Source organism: Podarcis vaucheri (assembly GCF_965113315.1).
Source record: "Podarcis vaucheri genome assembly, chromosome: 9".
NCBI lineage: Eukaryota > Metazoa > Chordata > Lepidosauria > Squamata > Lacertidae > Podarcis > Podarcis vaucheri.
In genome coordinates this window covers 2553907-2577550 of record NC_138767.1, presented here as the reverse complement: position 1 = coordinate 2577550, position 23644 = coordinate 2553907, and the positions used below count along the sequence as shown (strand labels likewise).

At 47.1% G+C, this 23644-nt stretch overlaps 1 protein-coding gene and 1 long non-coding RNA gene across 2 annotated transcripts in view; one reads left to right on the top strand and one right to left on the bottom strand.

Annotated features, from left to right (window-relative positions):
- SIGLEC1 (sialic acid binding Ig like lectin 1) overlaps positions 1-9619 on the top strand; it is a 53329-nt gene extending 43710 nt beyond the window's left edge. The window contains exons 19-22 of the mRNA XM_082236260.1: positions 1825-2127; positions 4336-4444; positions 6251-6341; positions 9169-9619. Coding sequence (XP_082092386.1) covers positions 1825-2127; positions 4336-4444; positions 6251-6341; positions 9169-9297 — 632 coding nt within the window. The 3' untranslated portion in view covers positions 9298-9619. The remainder of the gene's footprint in view (positions 1-1824; positions 2128-4335; positions 4445-6250; positions 6342-9168) is intronic.
- The window catches only part of LOC309540200, a 46567-nt gene extending 26330 nt beyond the window's left edge, over positions 1-20237 (bottom strand). Inside the window, exon 1 of the long non-coding RNA XR_014223125.1 lies at positions 20019-20237. This is a non-coding gene — a long non-coding RNA (uncharacterized lncRNA). The remainder of the gene's footprint in view (positions 1-20018) is intronic.
- Between the last annotated feature and the right edge of the window lie 3407 nt (positions 20238-23644).

Below are 23644 nucleotides of genomic sequence, written 5' to 3'. Positions count from 1 at the left end.
CCTGGAAACGATGCCTTATGGGGAACGGCTAAGGGAGCTGGGCATGTTTAGCCTGGAGAAGAGGAGGTTAAGGGGTGATATGATAGCCATGTTCAAATATATAAAAGGATGTCACATAGAGGAGGGAGAAAGATTGTTTTCTGCTGCTCCAGAGAAGCGGACACGGTGCAATGGATCCAAACTACAAGGAAGAAGATTCCACCCAAACATTAGGAAGAACTTCCTGACAGTAAGAGCTGTTCGACAGTGGAATTTGCTGCCAAGGAGTGTGGTGGAGTCTCCTCCTTTGGAGGTCTTTAAGCAGAGGCTTGACAACCATATGTCAGGAGTGCTCTGATGGTGTTTCCTGCTTGGCAGGGGGTTGGACTCGATGGCCCTTGTGGTCTCTTCCAACTCTATGATTCTATGATTCTATGAACCTCTGCTTAAAAACCTCCAAGGAAGGAGAGCCCACCACCTCCCGAGGGAGCCCGTTTCAGCCCGTCGAGCAGTTCTTACTGTCAGAAAGTTCTTACTGAAATTTAGTCAGAATCTCCTTTCTTGTAACTTGAAGCCATGGGTTCGAGTCCTACCCTTCAGAGCAGGAAATAACAAGCTTGCTCCATCTTCCATGTGGCAGCCTTTTAGATATCTGAAGATGATGATCATCTGTTTGGGTGATTGGTTAGAGTGTGATGTTGATAATGCCAAGGTTGCTGGTTCGATCCCTGTATGGGACAAATGCATATTCCTGCATATCAGGGGGTTGGACTAGATGACCCTCGTGGTCCCTCCCAACTGCATAATTCTATGATTCTAATTACAGCTTTGGCCCACCTGATGCCCTCCCGATATTCTGATCATCCTGGCCACCCTCCTCTGCACACCTTCCAGCTTTAAGGAGGGCATGTCAATATCCTCATTAAATTGTGGTGCCCAGAACTAGACACAGCATTCCCAGGGTTGGGGAATCCTAGAGGCTCCGGGTGAATTGGGGAAAACTGCAGTGCCAGCTGAGGCCCATCAGAAAATGGCAGCAAAATGGAAGAGTAATGAAATTCCCTCTATACAAGACTGGATTGAAAAGCTGACAGAATATGCAGAATTAGATGGTCTATCAGGAAAAATAAAGAATAAATCAAAACAGGAGTTTGTTTCAAAGTAAGTAAGTGTTCCAGTTTGCGAACTTTTTTCAGAAGCCAAACGTGCTCCGTTTTGAGTCTTAACGCTTCCGATTTGATTGCCACACTTCCGTTTTGAGTGTTGCACTGGGGTCTGTCTGTTTTTGCTATTTATTTTGCCTTTTTGTGGCCTTTTGTTTTTGTGACTGTGTGGAACCCAGTTCAGCTACTGATTGATCGACTGATTGATTGTGTGACTGCAGTACATTGTTTATTGCTTTCATTTTATGGATCAATGGTCTTTTGAGATAGTAAAATTCATATAATATTTTTTTTTTAATGTCCAGTAGCACCTTAGAGACCAACTAAGTTTATTCTTGGAATGAGCTTTCATGTGCATGCACACTTCTTCAGATACCTGTTTTAGGGGATGATTTTAAAAGCCTGGAACAGATTAATCCATTTTGCATTACTTTCAATGGGAAAGCGCGCCTTGGTTTGGGAACGCTTTTGTTTTGGAACGGTCTTCCGGAATGGATTAAGTTTGAGAACCAAGGTACCCCTGTATTTGGTCAAGAGAGCCATGGACTCCAAAAGGTTGAAAACCTCTGCCCTAGGGGGTTCCCCCAGCTGCAGCCTCCTAGCACTCCTCTGCATCCAGCCGGTCCTTGACACCTCCGGATTAGATGGACTATCTTTTTTTTCTATGTTCTTACCCCTCCAGATGCACCCAGCACCCCTGCCATCAGTGCCTACCTGGACAACCAAAACGGGAAGGTGGGCATCATCGACTGCAAGGTGGACAGCCACCCCCGCTCCCTGCTGGCCTTGTACAAAGGAGATCGGCTCCTGGCTGACGCCAACCACTCCCATGCCGTAGCCGGCCTGCGCTTCGCCATGTTCCCCTCCTACAACAGCCTGAGGGTGGAGATCCGAGACGTCACACCAGAGGATTCAGGGCGTTATGTCTGCCAGGCTGGCAACCCATTTGGAAAGACCACTAACACCGTTGACTTCAGCGCGGAAAGTGAGCAGAACTCATGCGGGGGGGGGGCGGGAGACAGAAATGGAGAAATGAGTGGGGTTTTCAGAGGAGTGGGGAGTCCATTTGTTTTCTAAAAACCAGTACACTATGGGGTGGCCACCACCATTCCATGGGCTAAATCTGACCCGCAAGGCTGTTTCCCCCCAAACCACACCTACCTGCCTCACACCAGACTGCCAGGAGCTTGGCCTACACTCGAGTAGGACCCTGGCAGAGACACATGCCCGACTGGCATGTTCTCTCTCTCCTGGTCGATCGTTCGGGAGCTTCAAAAGCTTTCTTCAGCCCGAACATCACAGTGACTGATGCCAACAGACATCGGCACATTTAGGGATCCGCAGAGTTTGCGCATTTCAGGTGAAAAACTCAGCATTTTGGCTAATCTACTTTTATTTACATATAAACACACATGGAGCACTGCAACTTGGCTCCCTCTCTCTCTAGCATCAGACAGCAAAGAGAGAAAGAACAAAGGACAATAGTCCCACTTCAGGAAACACAGTAACACAAACATCCTGTCTCCGTCACTTCCCACTCTGTGGAGTCAAAACATATACCGTCATGTGAAAGACAACAATCCCATGACTGCAATCATGGAGCAGGAATTCTAACACAGACATCGTAAATGACGTCAGATGTGCGGCAGGTAGAGATGAGGCTGGATCAGCTGTGTGACTGAGTTTCTCTTAGGGAACTCAAATGCACAGTTGATCCTTCCAGACAGGAGACGTGAAGTCACTGCCTATCAGCTGACAAACTTGGAGGACTCAATTCTTCAGCCGATTCCTGCAGAAAGCAGGGCTGAAGTCACCACCCACCCATCAGCTGGACCTCTTCTCATAATCCCCAATCCAAGAGGTCCTGTATGATGGAATCATAGAGTTGGAAGGGACCCCAAGAGCCATCTAGTCCAACCCCCTGCCTTGGACCTCAGCTAAATATGGCCATCCAACCTCTGCTTAAAAACCTCCAATGGAGGAGAGTCCACAACCTCCTGAAGGAATCCATTCCACTGTAAAGTGGCTTGCGGTGGACTTCTTCAATCAACACACCACTGTGATGCTAGAGAGATTCAGATTCGATTCAGATTCGATTTATTACGGCCATAGGCCCATATCTAAAACAATACATCAAGATTTCCATAAACAAACAATTTAAAACAATTCCAAGTTAAAACACCCATATAAAACCAATTTTACTTCAATTAAGTAAACACTATATACAATAACCTCCCTCTGTGTCAACCGTAATTCAAATCCCTCGGGGATATGCATCTTAGTTCTGGCACTTATTGATGGTTCTTAAGTTTGGCTAAGCTGTCAGAGTCATACAGTGATCCATTTCTCCTCTTATGAAATAAGACATTAATCAGGTATCTAGCGACTGCAAGGGATCTACTTGAGTCTCCGTCGTTTAATAAGTATATTATTTGGGCTTCCTGAGGACTGTCAGCGATTCTCGATAAATATGGGGCCAGAAACTTGGACCGTGGAGCCGAATGTAATGGACAACAGAAGATTATATGGTATAACGATTCTATAGATCCACTTTTACAATCACAGAGGAGTGAGATCTGTCCGTTGGAGAGTCTGTTACCCAACACATTTGATGGGAAAACATTGAATCTAGCCTTTATAAAGGCATACCTGTGCATCACCACAGATAAGGTAGTTAAATAAGCTAGAGAGAGTTTTGCTTGGTCAGAACAACAGCAGCCGGTGGAGAACCTGCAAAGTGGAGTCTTCCATCCTGTAAATCACACAGGTTTATGTAGAGGCATTCCCACTTTACACATGCCCAGAAATTAACACACATTCTCAGAGGAAAAGCATAACTGCGTTATCAGTGCTGGATGCCTGATTCAGTGAGAAGGACAGAGCACCTCCTTTCAGTTGTTTTATGTTGTAGACCGCCCTGTGACCCTGGGTTGAAGGGCGATATATAAATTTAATAAACAATAATATCAGGCTAGCTCAAGACTGGGCTTTTTCCTGCACAAGCTTTCTTGACGCACTCCTAATAAGGTTTGAGGAAGCAGGTTCTCCAAACAATATCCTTTTCTGCCCTTCCTTTCACTGCCTTAGTGAAAGGCTAGAAATATGCTTATTGATAAGCCTCCCACCATGGGTGGTTCTCAGTGTCCTCTTCTGAGCTATTTTCTCACCCACTTCAACCTCTGTTTGCCTGCAGCGCTCTCTGACCTCCACTTGTTCAAGATCCTGGCTGGAGTGTTCTTTGCCTTGACTTGTGCAGCTCTGCTTTGTGGCTTGGCTCTTGGGATGCAAACATATTGGACCCGGTGAGGCTGGCTGGTGTTTGCTTGCATTGATCATTAACCCAATGGATTCGGGAAGAGGAAGCCTGTCATCTGGTTGGCCTCTGAGATAACAGGATGCTGGACTTGATTGACCACTGGCCTGATCTAGCAGGGCTATTCCTTTGTTCTTATTATTTCTAGGACCTTTCTGGGGGGGAGGAGCCCATGGGATTTGCTGCCACAAGTTGTAGTGATGGCCACCAACTTCCTGCCCTCCAACATTTCTCCAATGAAAATAGGAACGTCCTATGCTTGGCAGGGGGTTGGACTCGATGGCCCTTGTGGTCTCTTCCAACTCTATGATTCTATGATTCTATGATTCTATGATTCTATTCCATAATTTAGGACACAGGGGGCACTGAGGTCTAAACCACAGAGCCTAGGACTTGCCAATCAGAAGGTTGGCGGTTCGAATCCCTGCGACAGGGTGAGCTCCCGTTGCTCGGTCTCTGCTCCTGCCAACCTAGCAGTTCGAAAGCACATCAAAATGCAAGTAGATAAATAGGTACCGCTCTGGCGGGAAGGTAAACGGTGTTTCCGTGCGCTGCTCTGGTTCGCCAGAAGCGGCTCAGTCATGCTGGCCACATGATCCGGAAGCTGTACGCCGACTCCCTCAGCCAATAAAGTGAGATGAGCACCCACAACCCCAGAGTCGTTTGCAACTGGACCTAATGGTCAGGGGTCCCTTTACCTTTACCTATTCCATAATAATAAATTTATTACTTATACCCCTGCCCATCCAACTAGGTTGCCCCAACCACTCTGGGCAACTTCCAACATATATGAAAACATAATAAAACATTAAACCACTTCCCAATACAGGGCTGCCTTCAGATGTCTTCTAAAGGTTATATAGTTATTTATCTCCTTGGCTTGAGGGTCGCATAACTCCATACCCTCCAACATTTCTCTGTTGAAAATAGGGACGTGCTAAGGAAAAGCGGGGCATCCTGGGATCAAATGAGAAACTGGGACTGTTTCTGTAAATCTGGGAGTGTCCCTGGAAAATAGGGACACTTGGAGGGTCTGCAACTTTTACAAGGATTAGAAGATTAAGCTAACAATTACCATGATTGCATGCTGCCTCCTGAATTTGCTACCACTGGATGGGGAACGAGAGTGAAAGAGGGCCGTTGACGCCATATTGTGTTGGTTGCTTCCCATTTGGGAAGGTTCCTGGTTGACTGAGGTTGACTAGATAAATACTACACCAGCTGGCTGGGGCTGATAGGAGTTGCACTCCCAAAATATCTGGAAGCCATCAGGTTGGCCAAAGCTGTACTAGAATAATAGAATTGTACAGTTGGAAGGGACCATGAGGGTCATCTAGTCCAACTCCCTGCAATGCAAGAATCTTTTGCCCGCGTGAGGCTTGAAGCCATGTCCCATGCTCTACCAAATGAGCTATCCCAGATCAGGAGGTCCTCTCCTTCTGTTTCCACTTGCATTAAACCCACGTAAGTAACGATAGCCATCAACCTGGATGGCTTCTAAAGAGGAGCAGAGAAACTCACAGAGGAGAAGGCTGTTGTCAACCACGTTCTCCCTCCTCTGTCCAAGGCAGGAATGCTTCTTGCTACCAGCTGCCAGGAGAAATCGAAAGTGGGGAAAGTTGCCACTGTTGCCCTCAGCTCCTGCTTGTGGGATTCCTCCTGTGGGCATCTGGTCGACCGCAGAATGCTGGACATAGGGTTGATCCAGCAACCAGGCTCTTCTCAGTTCCTAAGTTTGCAGCGCAGCCACACCCAAAGAGACAGCTCCCCCAACCTCTTGTGTTATATTTTCCAGGATCAATGAAGAGTGCAAAAGGTGGAAGCAGCAGAAAAACAAGAAGGCGGAAGCAGCAGCAGGGGCAGAAAACAGAGAAGAGACTCTCCAGGTTCATAGAATCATTGGATTGTAGTGGGCATGTTCAGGGATGCAGGAGAGGATATATTGTTTGATTATAGCCTTTCCAACTTGTGTTAACAAGTTCACAATTTAGCAGAGTAACATTCCCCCTTCTAAACTCACAGCGGATGTGTTTGCTCAGGCTCGCGAAAGCCTCTATAATAACTGTTCTGGTATTTTCCCCTTATTCCCTCATAAAAGATATGACACAACACAGTCTTCTAAAAAAGTATAAAAAGGTTTACTCACACATCATTCTGTTCACAATAGGATCCCAGAAGGCAGACTTAGCTTAGAAAAGTAACATACACCTGGAAACTATCTCATTAGGAGACAGTCCCTTTGTCCTCTCTTGGCTGGAGGCCAAGAGAGCATCTTTGGCTAAGCAGATGTTGCTTCTTTGATGCATGTAGTCAAAAGGTGAGAGATGGCTGCCCTGCCCTGTGCTTTTGTCATTACCTGCACAGGTGAGGCCACGCCCACCTCTAGTCACACGCAGAGGAAGTCTGTCCCAGCCCAGAAGGAACAAGAAGTTTACCTGCTGGCTGGACAAACATTCCTTCCCATGTGTAAACATGTTCACTCTAGGAATGTTGTACTTGACTGCTCTTGTGCTTCACATCCCACAACTGTAAAGATAGTAGGGGTCCCCAAGGGTGATCTTGTCCAACCCCTGCAATGCAGGAACCACAGCTAAAAAATCCCTGGTGGGTAGCCATTAAGCCTCTGTTCCAAAAGCTCCAGTGATGGAGAGTCCACCACTTTACAAGGGAGTCCTTTCCACAGTCAAGCAGCTCTTACTGTCAGCAAATTCTCCCTCATGTTTAGTAGGAATCTTCTTCCTTGTCATTTGAATCCATCTGTTCTGGTCCTGCCCTCTGGAGCAGCAGAAAACAAGCTTGCTCCCTCTTCCATGTGACAGCCCTTCAGATACTTGGAGGTGGCTTTCTAATAATAATAATAATAATAATAATAATAATAATAATAATAATAATAATTTATTTATATCCCAGCTATCTGGCTGGGCTTCCCCAGCCACTCTGAGCGGCTTCCAACAGAATATTAAAATACAATAGTGTATTAAACATTAAAAGCTTCCCTAAACAGGGATGCCTGGTAGTTGTTGTTCTCTTTGACATCTGGTGGGAGGGCGTTCCACAGGGCAGGTGCCACTACCAAGAAGGTCCTCCATCTGGTTCCCTGTAACTTCACTTCTCACAGTGAGGGAACTGCCAGAAGGCCCTTGGCACTGGACCTCAGTGTCCGGGCAGAACGATAGGGGTGGAGACGCTCCTTCAGATAGAATCATAGAATCATAGAATCAGAGTTGGAAGAGACCACAAGGGCCATCGAGTCCAACCCCCTGCCAAGCAGGAAAATATACTGGACCGAGGCCGTTTAGGGCTTTAAAGGTCAGCACCAACACTTTGAATTGTGGTCGGAAACGTACTGGGAGCCAATGTAAGTCTTTCAAGACCAGTGTTATGTGGTCTTGGCGGCTGCTCCCAGTCGCTGCATTCTGGATTAGTTGTAGTTTCCGGGTCAGCTTCAAAGGTAGCCCCACGTAGAGCGCATTGCAGTAGTCCAAGCGGGAGATAACCAGAGCATGCACCACTCTGGCAAGGCAGTCCACAGGCAGATATCACCTCTCAGTCTTCCCTTCTCAGCCTAAACCTTCCCAATTCCCTCAACTGTTCCTCATATGGCTTCGTTTCCAAAGCCCTTTATCATCTTGGCCACCTTCCTCTGCACACCTTCCAGAGAGTTTCAAAGCTATTGCCTTGCCTCCATCCAAGTCCCTTGTACTAGAATTGGATAGGGACACAAACTCGGAACAGGCGATTACTTCTGCCTTAGCTGCTCTGCAATGTCAGGGCTGAACATGGTGCAAGTTTCCTTTCGTGAAGGCATGTAGAGGTGGGTCACTGTGTGCTGGGCCTGGGGGTAATCCGAGCAACGCGGTCCAGGTCTGGTCCTGAATCCAAGGCTTCCGCGAGGAGTCAGTCCAAAAGGGCCAAGGCAGGACACGAGGCAGGAAACCAGGCAATGACAGGTACAGGATCACAGGCACAATCTAGCAAACAGCAACGTTGCTCCCACAACCTGGGGCGGGGTCTGACAGCCTTTTATCTCTGTTGGGGTAACGGCCAGTCCTGATCCCCCAGCGACTCACCTCCCTGTCTCGCCCGAAGATGAGCACTCCTACTGCGAGTACTCAGGTCTCTCCTTCTCTCAGACCTCAGTCTCTGCAGCTCGGGAGATGTCGGTGGGTTACTAGACCCAGGGGCCGCCTCAGCCTCCCCTGACCCAACTGGTGGTGGAGCAGCTGTAAGTGATGGCCCAGCTGAAGGCAACGAGGTAATCCCCGTATCTGGAGCCAGGGCAGGCTCAGGCCCCTGACTTGGCCCAGGTGGTACTTGTTGTAGGGGAACCTGTCCAGACTGGGACTCTTCAGGATCAGGCCCCAGACTTGGTTCAGATGCCGCCTGAAGCAAAGGATCTGGTGTGGACTGAGACTCCTCTGGTTCCGAGTCCGAGCCCAAGTCCCAGGCCATCACACACTGGTGGGAAAGACTGATTGATCGTGGGCAAGTGTAAGTAACGTGATGGATGGTGCAAGCCGAGATTGTTAAGGGAAGACTCTGCTCTGGTCTTCAGGAATCCCTGTGGGGCAGAAGGTATTTCCTAATCTATGTTACCTTCAGTTCCTTGCTTAGGCTACTGGGTCACATTGGGAGCTGGGAATCAACCTCAGGAGCCTTTTTGGATCGCTGAGGTTCCATATATCTGACTTGGCCACTTGGCTCTTTCCACAGCTGAGTGAGCAGAACCCAGGAACGCCTCCGGCCGGCCGGTTCTGCCTCTCCTACAGGAAGCTGCGAGCAAAGACCGACATTCCTCCACAGGAAGAACCCTCTGAACAGAGCTGCACCAGCGCCTTGTGAGCGGTGGGAAGAGATCTGGTGGGAGTCACAGCAACCAGAAGACCATGCCAGTTGTGGAGGACGAGGCGGAAAGGGTGGTCATCTAAAGGCTGTTGCTCTGGACACTGAGTCGGAATCATAGAATTGTAGAGTTGGAAGGGACTCTGAGGGTCATCTAGTCCAGCCCCCTGCAAGGAAGGAACCACAGCTAAAGAGGGACCCACAGCCTCATCAATTCAGGCACCCCATTTTTCACCAAACCACCATGAACCTTTTCACTCATTTAAAATTTCAGAATTGGTCTTGGACTTTGAACTTCATCATATATATATGTGTGTGTGTGTGTGTGTGTGTGTGTGTGTGTGTGTGTGTGTGTTTTTAACATACCATTTTCAACAGTGATTAAACATACTTTTACATCTTCTTCAATTTTTTTGACTTCCATCAATCCTGTCTGAAATTTTTCCAGTCTAATCTCTTAGTATGCATTTCTTATTTTCCCTTGTTGTTGTTGTTTAGTCGTTTAGTCGTGTCCGACTCTTCGTGACCCCATGGACCAGAGCACGCCAGGCACTTCTGTCCCCCACTGCCTCCCGCAGTTTGATCAAACTCATGCTAGTAGCTTCAAGAACACCATCCAACCATCTCATTCTCTGTCGTCCCCTTCTCCTTGTGCCCTCCATCTTTCCCAACATCAGGGTCTTTTCCAGGGAGTCCTCTCTTCTCATGAGGTGGCCAAAGTATTGGAGCCTCAGCTTCACGATCTGTCCTTCCAGTGAGCACTCAGGGCTGATTTCCTTCAGAATGGAGAGGTTTGATCTTCTTGCAGTCCATGGGACTCTCAAGAGTCTCCTCCAGCACCAGAATTCAAAAGCATCAATTCTTCCGCAATCAGCCTTCTTTATGGTCCAGCTCTCACTTCCATACATCACTACTGGGAAAACCATGGCTTTTACTATACGGACCTTTGTTGGCAAGGTGATGTCTCTGCTTTTTAAGATGTTGTCTAGGTTTGCCATCGCCTTTCTCCCAAGGAGCAGGCGTCTTTTAATTTCGTGACTGCTGTCACCATCTGCACTGATCATGGAGCCCAAGAAAGTAAAATCTCTCACTGCCTCCATTTCTTCCCCATCTATTTGCCAGGAGGTGATGGGCCCAGTGGCCATGATCTTCGTTTTTTTGATGTTGAGCTTCAGACCATATTTTGCGCTCTCCTCTTTCACCCTCATTAAAAGGTTCTTTAATTCCTCTTCACTTTCTGCCATCAAGGTTGTGTCATCTGCATATCTGAGGTTGTTGATATTTCTTCCGGCAATCTTAATTCCGGCTTGGGATTCATCCAGCCCAGCCTTTCGCATGATGAATTCTGCATATAAGTTAAATAAGCAGGGAGACAATATACAGCCTTGCCGTACTCCTTTCCCAATTTGGAACCAATCAGTTGTTCCATATCCAGTTCTAACTGTAGCTTCTTGTCCCACATAGAGATTTCGCAGGAGACAGATGAGGTGATCAGGCACTCCCATTTCTTTAAGAACTTGCCATAGTTTGCTGTGGTCAACACAGTCAAAGGCTTTTGCATAGTCAATGAAGCAGAAGTAGATGTCTTTCTGGAACTCTCTAGCTTTCTCCGTAATCCAGCGCATGTTTGCAATTTGGTCTCTGGTTCCTCTGCCTCTTCTAAATCCAGCTTGCACTTCTGGGAGTTCTCGGTCCACATACTGCTTGAGCCTTCCTTGTAGAATTTTAAGCATAACCTTGCTAGCATGTGAAATGAGTGAAATTGTGCGGTAGTTGGAGCATTCTTTGGCACTGCCTTTCTTTGGGATTGGAATGTAGACTGATCTTCTCCAATCCTCTGGCCACTGCTGAGTTTTCCAAACTTGCTGGCATATTGAGTGTAGCACCTTAACAGCATCATCTTTTAAAATTTTAAACAGTTCAGCTGGAATACCATCACTTCCACTGGCCTTGTTATTTGCAGTGCTTTCTAAGGCCCATTTGACTTCACTCTCCAGGATGTCTGGCTCAAGGTCAGCAACCACACTACCTGGGGTGTACGAGACATCCATATCTTTCTGGTATAATTCCTCTGTGTATTCTTGCCACCTCTTCTTGATGGCTTCTGCTTCAGTTAGATCTTTACCACTTTTGTCCTTTATTATGGTAATCTTTGTACGAAATGTTCCTTTCATATTTCCGATTTTCTTGAACAGATCTCTGGTTCTTCCCGTTCTGTTGCTTTCCTCTATTTCTTTGCATTGCTCGTTTAAGAAGGCCTTCTTGTCTCTCCTTGCTGTTCTTTGGAAATCTGCATTCAATTTCCTGTATCTTTCACTATCTCCCTCGCATTTTGCTTGCCTTCTCTCCCCCGCTATTTGTAAGGCCTCGTTGGACAGCCACTTTGCTTTCTTGCATTTCTTTTTCATTGGGATGGTTTTAGTTGCTGCCTCCTGTATAATGTTGCGAGCCTCCATCCATAGTTCTTCAGGCACTCTGTCCAGCAAATCTAAATCCTTAAACCTGTTCCTCACTTCCACTGTGTATTCATAAGGGATTTGGTTTAGATTGTATCTTACCTGTCCAGTGGTTTTTCCTACTTTCTTCAGTTTAAGCTTGAATTTTGCTATAAGGAGCTGATGATCTGAGCCACAGTCAGCTCCAGGTCTTGTTTTTGCTGACTGTATAGAGCTTCTCCATCTTTGGCTGCAGAGAATATAATCAATCTGATTTCGATGTTGCCCATCTGGGGATGTCCATGTGTAGAGTCGTCTCTTGTGTTGTTGGAAAAGCGTGTTTGTGATGACCAGCTTGTTCTCTTGACAGAAGTCTATTAGCCTTTGCCCTGCTTCGTTTTGATCTCCAAGGCCAAACTTGCCAGTTGTTCCTTTTATCTCTTGATTCCCTACTTTAGCATTCCAATCCCCTATAATGAGCAGAACATCCTTCTTTGGTGTCACTTCGATAAGGTTTTGTAAGTCTTCATAGAACTGGTCAATTTCAGTTTCTTCAGCACCAGTAGTTGGTGCATAAACTTGGATTACTGTGATGTTAAAAGGTCTGCCTTGGATTCGTATCGAGATCATTCTATCATTTTTGAGACTGCATCCCAGTACAGCTTTCGCCACTCTTTTGTTGACTATGAGGGCCACTCCATTTCTCTTACGGGTTTCTTGCCCACAGTAGTAGATATGGTAGTCATCCGAACTGAATTCGCCCATTCCCGTCCATTTTAGCTCACTGATGCCCAGGATGTCAATATTTATTCTTGCCATCTCATTTTTGACCACATCCAACTTACCCAGGTTCATGGTTCTTACATTCCAGGTTCCTATGCAATATTTTTCTTTACAGCATTGGACTTTCCTTTCGCTTCCATGCATATCCACAACTGAGCGTCCTTTCGGCTTTGGCCCAGCCGCTTCATCAGCTCTGGATCTACTTGTACTTGTCCTCCGCTCTTCCCCAGTAGCATGTTGGACACCTTCCGACCTGAGGGGCTCATCTTCCAGTGTCATAACTTTTATATGCCTGTTGTCTTTGTCCATGGAGTTTTCTTGGCAGGGATACTGGAGTGGCTTGCCGATTCCTACTCCAGGTGGATCACGTTTGGTCAAAACTCTCCACTATGACCTGTTCATCTTGGGTGCCCTGCTCGGCGTAGTTCATAGCTTCTCTGAGTTCTTCAAGCCCCTTCGCCACGGCAAGGCAGTGATCCATGAAGGGGCTTATTTTCCCTATTACATTTCAAACTCATAACCAATATCTCTTTTTCTACTTTGTAATACTTGGTATATTTCTCCTTACAAAACTTCTTGTGGTCCTACTAGCGTAATTTGTTGATTGCAGTTGCTCTTCAAATAATTCATATACTTCTTCCAATCTTCTGTAAATCTCTGGTCCCTCAGGTTTCGAATCCTTCCTGTCATTTTGTCCAGTTCTGCGTAGTCCATTAATTTCATCTGCCATTCTTCTTTCGTCGGAATCATCAGATTTCATTTTTGATGTTTGAGTGGGCCGGGCAAAAATGAAGGAGGGGATACAGCCTTCCACTGTAAGCCTTTTTCCCCCTCCTGCGCTAGCTATTCTGAGCAGGCGATCCTCTTCTGCTGACCTCCAAGTTGGGCAGAAATAGGAAGGGGCCACAGCTCAGTGGGAGAGTGTCTGCGTTGGAAGCAGGTCTCAGGACCAATTCCTGGCACCTCCAGGCAGGCTCGGGAGACGCTCTTCCCTGAAACCCTGGACAGCTGCTGCCGGTCAGTGTAAACAGTACTGAGCAAGATTGATCAATGGTCTGACTCAACGTGAGGCAGCTTTCTATAAGGACCATGTCTTGAAAGACCTACACTGGCTCCAAGTACGTTTCCGAGCACAATTCAAAGTGTTGGTGCTGACCTTTAAAGCCCTAAACAGCCTCGGTCCAGTATACCTGAAGGAGCGTCTCCGCCCCAATCGTTCAGCCCAGACACCAGGGTCCATCTCCCAAGTGCCTTCTGCCGGTTCCCTCCCTGCGAGAAGCCAAGTTACAGGGAACCAGGCAGAGGGCCTTCTCGGTAGTGGCGCCCACCTTGTGGAACGCCCTCCCACCAGAGAAAAACAACTACCAGACTTTTAGAAGACATCTGACGGCGGCCCTGTTTAGGGAAGCTTTTAATGTTTAATAGGTTATTGTATTTTAGTGTTCTGTTGGAAGCCGCCCAGAGTGGCTGGGGAAACTCAGCCAGATGGGCGGGGTATAAATAATAAATTATTATTATTATTACCATGTGCATGTAGAACAGACTGGGTCGTGCCATCTGCCTTTAGATAATCCCATGAGGTGCCAGCTTTCCAAATCCCGTACTTTTACTCCTCAGCCAATGGCATCTGGGTCAAAACCTGTGTCCTCATCGCCTCCTTGCCATAAAAAGTCAACATCAGCGCTACACAGTCATCACCTTCCCCGCCAAAGTCATCTCGCCGCAGCTGTCTGTGCTATTAACACTGTGTTGTCTAATAAATAATGTCCCCAGCAACACAGTTTCCAGCACCCCAGCTTCTTCTCCAACTTTCTCTGAGACATGAGTGAGGAGCATGAGAAAATAAGAAGGGACTGTGGGATCAGGTCAAAGGCCCATTGAGTCCAGCATCCTCTCCTCACACTGGCCGATCAGGAGGCTGTGGGAATACTCACAAGTAAGACCTGAGCCCAAGAGCCCGCTCCCCTCTTGTGTTTCCCAGCATTGCTGCCTCCAACTGTAATAATAATAATAATAATAATAATAATAATAATAATAATTATTTATATCCCGCCCTCCCCAGCCAAAGCCAGGCTCTGAGTGGCTAACAACAATAAAAGTAACACAACATTCTAAAATCAATTCATTTTAAAATCAATTCAAAATCAAATCAATGGCAACCATTGGGTTAGAGTTCGGTGAGGACTGCCAAAGGAGGGGGTCAGACTGTGCCTTGGCCAAAGGCCTGGTGGAACAGCTCTGTCTTGCAGGCCCTGCAGAAAGATGTCAAGTCCCGCAGGACCGTAGTCTCTTGGGACAGAGCGTTCCACCAGATTGGGGCCACAGCCGAAAAAGCCCTGGCTCTGGTTGAGGCCAGCCTAACCTCTCTGTGGCCTGGGACCACCAAGATGTTTTTGTTTAAAGACCGTAAGGTCCTCCGTGGGACATACCAGGAGAGGTGGTCCCGTAGGTACAAGGGTCCTAGGCCATATAGGGCTTTAAAGGTCAAAACCAGCACCTTAAACCTGACCCTGTACTCCACCAGGAGCCAGTGCAGCTGGTATAGCACCGGGTGAATGTGATCCCGCGGCAAGGACCCCGTAAGGAGTCTCTCCACGGCATTCTGCACCCACTGGAGTTTCTGGGTCAGCTTCAAGGGCAGCCCCACATAGAGTGAGTTAGAGAGACACAGTAGAGCCATTTTGGCTAGGGGGCATCCCAGCTCTCTCGTCCTCCATGAATTTGTCCAATCCTCTTTCCATCCATTCTTGTCTCCCCTTCAGCAGAAAGGAACAGTTTTGGTTGAGAACAACCTTCTCTCTCTGCTATGCAGCCCAAGGGGAGGGCAGGACTTCTTTATTATTTATCCATTTATTTATTTATTTGTTTGTTTGTTTGTTTGCATTTGTGAATGGAGAAATCTGAGGGTTCCCTTGGACAAAAAAAAAGGGACACCAGCCCTGAATAGCAGAGCAAAACAGCAGCCAGTAGGCTTGGTCATTATTGAAGATTGTTGTGACAAGACTCCCACCTGCCACAAGGTGGAACAAGATGGAAGCCCAGAACAAAAGAGCCCCCAAACCTTTATTACGGTAGCTGCTAATCCCCATGTTACACCCCCCTCAAACTACATCATGGTTACATCATGAAAGGGGAGGTCTGGTGGCAGTAATCTGAGCATCCTGAAACCTGCTCCTTGGTTCTCCTTCCCCTCCACCGAACACCCATCAAGTGTAACAAAAGAGATATTTACATTTCCCTGTTTCCCAGCCAAGTTCATCCCACCCTTTGGTCTTCATCTGGGTTTGTTATTTGTGGGATGACTACCTGTCTGGCACTCAGGTATCAGGAGGCCAGGAATTATCACTCAGGCAGAGGGGCTGCTGAGTAGCTGAGCTCACATGTCTATAGGAATTTCTGAATTTTTCCCTGTGATCCAGTACAGAGATACATTTATCAGTGAATTCTTACATTTGGTATCATGCAGCAAAGGCCCTTTGAATAGATAGGAAGAAACTGTGATGAAGTGTTTTGTGGGGACAAGTCACAAAAGCGATTGTGCTGGTTTTGGTAGTGGGCTGCATATGCATGATATCTGCTGGAGGGGCAACCCTCCCCCCAACCTGTACATAAATTCCTGCAACACATTCATATCTCACTTTTTTCTTCAAGGAGCTCAAAGTGGCAGACATCGTTCTCCCTGCCCTCATCGAATCCCTACAACAACACCCCTGTGAGGTCGCTCTGGCTGAGAGGCAGAGACTGGACCAAGCTCACCCAGTGAGCTTCACGGCCGAGTGGGGATTTGAACCCAGGTCCCGGTCCAATTCGCTAGCCATGCTGACTTCCCTGCGAGACTTGGCTCAGTCTTGTTGCAAAGGATGAAATCACACCTTCCTTTTCGAAGTACTTTAAAGTCACTTGAGCGTCTTCCTTTGCTTCAGTTAACACACATCCCCACATTCTCCAGCTACGCCATTCCATGTGCAAAAGCCGCCTTTTCGGAAGTCCGGAAGACCCAGTTTGAAAACTGATGAGGGTGACACCTGGTGGAAAACAGGTAGAAAGGCAACAGGCTAGCCTAGCCTTCAACAGCTCTTTCCAGCTGATAATGGTGGGGGTGCAATTTGGTGGGGGCTAGGACTCCAAATGGCCTTTGCTCCGTGGAGTTTGCAGTGCTGATTTGGTCTCGGAAACGCTATGTGCATGTCCAGATGGTGACATATTGGGTTCCCGCTCATTCGAAATGCTTTCAGAATATATCCCCATTTTGCAGTGGGAGGCACACACTCGATCTGCCCTCACCACCAGTGAAATTTCTGCGGTTCCAGCTTGTACAGGCACAATGCTCTACCTCCTGAGAGCACCAAGATGCCCAAGAATACGCCATGTTGGTGCTCCATCATTTGAATTGCCATCTGGGCATTACAAGAGGCACCTATAAAGTCCTAAGATGTCTTAAATCCAAGGCACCTGACATTTCAAAAGCACGTCAAAGTGCAAGTAGATAAATGGGAACCGCTCCGGCGGGAAGGTAAACGGCGTTTCCATGCACTGCTCTGGTTCACCAGAAGCAGCTTAGTCCTGCTGGCCACACGACCCGGAAGCTGTACACTGGCTCCCTCGGCCAATAAAGCGAGATGAGCGCTGCAACCCCAGAGTCGGCCACGACTGGACCTAATGGTCAGGGGTCCCTTTACCTTTATCTTTAGGTCTAAACCACTGAGCCTAGGGCTTGCCGATCAGAAGGTCGGCGGTTTGAATCCCCGCGACGGGGTGAGCTCCCATTGCTCAGTCCCTGCTCTGCCAACCTAGCAGTTCGAAAGCATGTCAAAGTGCAAGTAGATAAATAGGTACCACTCTGGCAGGAAGGTAAACGGCGTTTCTGTGTGCTGTTCTGGTTCGCCAGAAGAGGCTTAGTCATGCTGGCCACATGACCCAGAAGCCGTACGCTGGCTCCCTTGGCCAGTAAAGCGAGATGAGCGCCGCAACCCCAGAGTCGTCCACAACTGGACCTAATGGTCAGGGGTACCTTTACCTTTACCATTTTCCTTTCCAGTTACCTTTACCATTTTCCGTTGTGACACAGCACACAGTTTGGCTGAGGAACTCCTTCCAACTGGAGACACTGATGGCCACCGACCTGGGTGGCTTTAAGAGAGGCTTGAACAAATTCATGAAGAAGAGGGCTATCAACGGTTACTAGCCAGGATGACTCTGCTTCAGGTGTGCCAACTCCATGTCCACTGGAATGGGGCTCAGCCCCCACCCACCCCCAATCTTGAGGGGACAGAGGAGGCCTGGCAAGATGTCACCCTGACATGGCACAGCCTGGCAGCATGCTGCCCAGGGCTACACGGCATCTCTGGATGACAGATGGCCTTCTGGGAAGTTGCCCCAGGCCAACCAGCGCAGCCTGGCATTTGAATGTTGCATTGGGAAGGAACCCGGCTGGCCTCTCCCAGTGTGACAGAGACAAGGTAGTATAACCTAGAACAATTTGTCGTGGAATTCTACTCAATATTTATCAGATCAGATTCAAACATATATAGTGGGATCCGTTCCAGAGGCCCGTTCGCAACATGAAAAGAGCACAACCCGCAGTGGCGCGTCTGCACACGCGCGGGTTGCAATTCAGTGCTTCTGTGCAAGGGTGTGGCGTCATTTTGCACTTCTGCACATTTTGCCCTCCACCTTTCCCAACATCAGGGTCTTTTCCAGGGACTCTTCTCTTCTCATGAGGTGGCCAAAGTCTTGGAGCCTCAGCTTCAGGATCTGTCCTTCCAGCAAGCACTCAGGGCTGATTTCCTTCAGAATGGATAGGTTTGATCTTCTTGCAGTCCATGGGACTCTCAAGAGTCTCCTCCAGCACCAGAATTCAGAAGCATCAATTCTTCGGCGATCAGCCTTCTTTATGGTCCAGCTCTCACATCCATGCATCACTACTGGGAAAACCATAGCTTTAACTATACGTACTTTTATTGGCAAGGCGATGTCTCTGCTTTTTAAGATGCTGTCTAGGTTTCTTCCCTGGCCATTTTGTGCACCATTTTGTGGGTTTGCCTCTGGCGCCAAAATGTCCTGAGCTGGCCCTGACGAAGACTTCTAGTGGACTCCCGAAAGCTTGGTGATGTTTGAAATCTGATTTACGTATAAGCTATACAAGCTATAGCTTAGGGCCCCACTTTCTTGGGGACCCCCCCAAAAAAAATTAAAGGGAGCGGACTGGATGTACATTTCCAAAATATAAGATAAGAAACAAATAAAATAAAACCTACATACAGCAACAGTGTTTTGTGTTGTGTAGGCTCCTGTGATGTAAGTCATGGTCCCCGTCTGCTAGCCTGCTCCCTAAAATATCAGTGGTTAGATACCTATTAGATCCATAAATGACCATATAGCACATATTCAACTCAAAAAACAGTGACAATTTGTTGTTGACAAAGGACAGCTGGACATATAAAGGGTTCCATTACCTTCAGTAGCTTAGGGCCTCGTCAAACCTAAATCTGGCCCTGGATGTTTCCACTGGTCATAATAAAGAGACTTTGGGGTTTTTTTTCTAAAATAAAAGTAGCTGTTTAACCCTTAGTCATGCATGCTAAGACCATCTATTTCTTCCTCTGCTTACTTCTTTTTCTTTGGCATGCAAAACATTAGCAAGTAGTGCTCCAGGAAATGACATCATTCTATCATATATCATAATATAAGCCACACACCCTGACCATTCCTGCTCCACTGAGTTAGATTCCACCTTGTAGTACCAAAAATGCCATAGTTTAAACTCTGTTTTCTTCTCTCTGCTCAGCTCCATCAGATGCCCTCATCGGTTTCTAACATTATGAGAGAGGGAGAGAAAAATTCTACCCACTTTCTCCACACAACACATAATTGCATGTGTTTCAATCATTTCCTCCCTTACTTTTTTCCCCCCTCAACTAAAAAGCCCAAGCATCACAGTTTTAATAGTTAATTGGTTTTGTTCAAAGGTGTTTTTGCAGGATACAGTATGCCAGTTAATTGCTGTAAGCTGCCTTGTGAGGGTTATGCATTAAATATAAATACATTAAGTGAACAGATCAGATCAGAATTAACAGATGGATCTGTTCAAAATTCATCAGCTTAAGTGACTGACTGGATCTACCTTATCTTTCTCCAGTCCCAGCCCTTCAGCCTCCCTTTACTCATAGGGAAAACAGGATTCTGTCTAATACCTAGCCAGACCACTGCTCCATCTAGCTCAATATTGCTTGATCATTGCAAACCACTGCTGACATTCCCAACTTGTGAGAATGTTCAGGGATGCAGGAGAGGATATATTGTCTGAATTTAGCCTTTCCAACTTGTGTTAACAAGTTCACAATTTAGCAGAGTAACATTCCCCTTTTTAAACTCACAGCAGACGCATTTGCTCAGGCTCACTAAAGCCTCTATAATAACTGTTCTGGTATTTCCCCCTTATTCCCTCATAAAAGATAAGACACGACATAGTCTTCTATAAAAGTATAAAAGGTTTACTCACACATTCTGTTCACAGTCGGATCCCAGAAGGCAGACTTAGCTTAGAAAAGTAACATACACCTAGAAACTATCTCATAAGGAGACAGTCCCTTTGTCCTCTCTTGGCTGGAGGCCAAGAGAGCATCTTTGGCTAAGCAGATGTTGCTTCTTTGATGCATGTAGTCATAGAGAGAGAGAGATGGCTGCCCTGCTCTGTGCTTTTGTCATTACCTGCACAGGTGAGGCCACGCCCACCTCTATAATCACATGCAGAGGAAGTCTGTCCCAGCCCAGAAGGAAACAGGAAGTTTTCCTGCTGGCTGGACAAACATTCCTCCCCATGTGTAAACATGTTCACTCCAGGAATGTTGTACTTGACTGCTCTTGTGTTTCACATCCCACACAACTAAACACCAAGAAGAACATTCTGGCAGTAAGAGTAGTTTGACAGGAAATGGTCTCCTTCGGGAGGTTGTGGACTCTTCTTCCCTGCAGGTTTTTAAGCAGAGGCTGGATGGACATCTGTCATGGATGCTTGAGTTGAGATTCCTGCATTGCAAGGGGTTTGGACTAGATGACCCTTGGGGTCCCCTTCCAATTCTACAGTTCCAATATTCTAGGATCTGATGGCAATACAGTCATACCTCGGGTTACAGACACTTCAGGTTGCGTTTTTTTGGGATACGGACCCCCGAAACCTGGAAGTACCAGAACAGGTTACTTCTAGGTTTCAGCGGTTGCTCATGCACAGAAGCGCCGATTCACAACCTGCGTGTGCGCAGATGCGGGTTGCAAACGCTGTGAGTTGTGAACATGCATCCTGCACGGATCACGTTCCCAACCTGAGCGCCCACGGTATACATAGTCCATGTACAATTACAGATCAGTATTGAATAAAACAGGCATGAAATAAAACCAAAGGCACGCATGAGGGCCAGCCAAGGAGCAAATGTCCAGAAGAGACCGGAGGACCACACCTATTCTGCCGGTAAGACGATGGAGACCAGACGGCTCCTTTCACCTGCCCCCTGTGGAAGACCAGGGGATGGCTGAAACTGACTGGAACATGCTTCCCTGCTGTTCAGTAATGCAGTAATACCTACTTGCTTGCCCTCTGAAACAAACTTGTTAACAAAGCAAATTGGCCAGGCATATTATTTGTTTATATTTGTCCTGATAGTTCCTGCACAACCAAAAGCCATATCTAGGTGGCAGTGTTGGAGCAGAGATTTAGACGTTGAGACTAAAATGTAGACATTCCCTCCTACAATGAAACTGTCTTGAATCTTGATGAACGGATTTTTTTAAAAAAATTAATTATTATTTTTTATGCTCACATGGGGCTGATCCTCCCGTAGGAATCTCAAAGCAGCAAGCTAGTGAACCTCGTGGACCTAATTATTTCATTTGTTGTTGACTCGATTGATATAGTTATGACCTGGCAAGGGTTCCAATTGGGCTGGCTTCCCCCAAAGCCATCCCCATCTGCCCTACACATGCCATCATAGGGGCAGCATCCATCTATCAATGCTGGCCTGCAGGGGCTGGAAAAAGCTGGAAAAGAACTGACTGAATCCAGTTCTTGTACGAGAGCAACAGGTTTCATCATCTAAACGTGATTCTCTCTCCCTCCCTCTCCCAGGATTTGAACTCTGGTCTCCCAGGTCCTTGTCTGATACTCTAACCACTGCACAACACTGCCCCTCACAGACCAAAGGAATCACAGGCCAGCTCTCTGGTGCTCTGCAGCGCCACTCCTGCAACTGCCATTTACCTTCCCGCCAGAGCGGTACCTATTTATCTACTTGCACTTTGACGTGCTTTTGAACTGCTAGGCAGGCAGGAGCAGGGACCGAGCAATGGGAGCTCACCTTGTCGTGGGGATTCGAACCGCCGACCTTCTGATCAGCAAGTCCTAGGCTCTGTGGTTTAGACCACAGTGCCACCTGCGTATGAAAACATTTAAAAATGTTTTTAAAGCAATGAAACACAATAAAACAACCAGATAGTGTGTCTGGGTCGACAACCTTTTCTGCAAGGGTCTTGATGTAACTGCAAGCAGCTCAAGGGGGCATGAATAGTTCCCCTCACTTCGCATTTTATCCTCACAGCAACCCTTTGAGGTGTGTTATGCTGACAGAAGGCGACTGGTTCAAGGTCACCCAGTGAGTTTCACAGCTGAATGGGAATTTGAACCCAGGTCTCCCAACCCCCTAGCCTAACCGTCCATCCGCTGCAACACACAGTATCTCCTCCTTAGACCCAAATCATTTTATGATGTCCTATACAGCAGAACTCAATATGCCAGCAAGTTTGGAAAACTCAGCAGTGGCCAGAGGATTGGAGAAGATCAGTCTACATTCCAATCCCAAAGAAAGGCAGTGCCAAAGAATGCTCCAACTACCGCACAATTTCACTCATTTCACATGCTAGCAAGGTTATGCTTAAAATTCTACAAGGAAGGCTCAAGCAGTATGTGGACCGAGAACTCCCAGAAGTGCAAGCTGGATTTAGAAGAGGCAGAGGAACCAGAGACCAAATTGCAAACATGCGCTGGATTATGGAGAAAGCCAGAGAGTTCCAGAAAGACATCTACTTCTGCTTCATTGACTATGCAAAAGCCTTTGACTGTGTTGACCACAGCAAACTATGGCAAATTCTTAAAGAAATGGGAGTGCCTGATCACCTCATCTGTCTCCTGCGAAATCTCTATGTGGGACAAGAAGCTACAGTTAGAACTGGATATGGAACAACTGATTGGTTCCAAATTGGGAAAGGAGTACGACAAGGCTGTATATTGTCTCCCTGCTTATTTAACTTATATGCAGAATTCATCATGCGAAAGGCTGGGCTGGATGAATCCCAAGCCGGAATTAAGATTGCCGGAAGAAATATCAACAACCTCAGATATGCAGATGACACAACCTTGATGGCAGAAAGTGAAGAGGAATTAAAGAACCTTTTAATGAGGGTGAAAGAGGAGAGCGCAAAATATGGTCTGAAGCTCAACATCAAAAAAACGAAGATCATGGCCACTGGGCCCATCACCTCCTGGCAAATAGATGGGGAAGAAATGGAGGCAGTGAGAGATTTTACTTTCTTGGGCTCCATGATCAGTGCAGATGGTGACAGCAGTCACGAAATTAAAAGACGCCTGCTCCTTGGGAGAAAGGCGATGGCAAACCTAGACAACATCTTAAAAAGCAGAGACATCACCTTGCCAACAAAGGTCCGTATAGTAAAAGCCATGGTTTTCCCAGTAGTGATGTATGGAAGTGAGAGCTGGACCATAAAGAAGGCTGATCGCCGAAGAATTGATGCTTTTGAATTATGGTGCTGGAGGAGACTCTTGAGAGTCCCATGGACTGCAAGAAGATCAAACCTCTCCATTCTGAAGGAAATCAGCCCTGAGTGCTCACTGGAAGGACAGATCGTGAAGCTGAGGCTCCAATACTTTGGCCACCTCATGAGAAGAGAGGACTCCCTGGAAAAGACCCTGATGTTGGGAAAGATGGAGGGCACAAGGAGAAGGGGACGACAGAGAATGAGATGGTTGGATGGTGTTCTTGAAGCTACTAGCATGAGTTTGATCAAACTGCGGGAGGCAGTGGAGGACAGAAGTGCCTGGCGTGCTCTGGTCCATGGGGTCA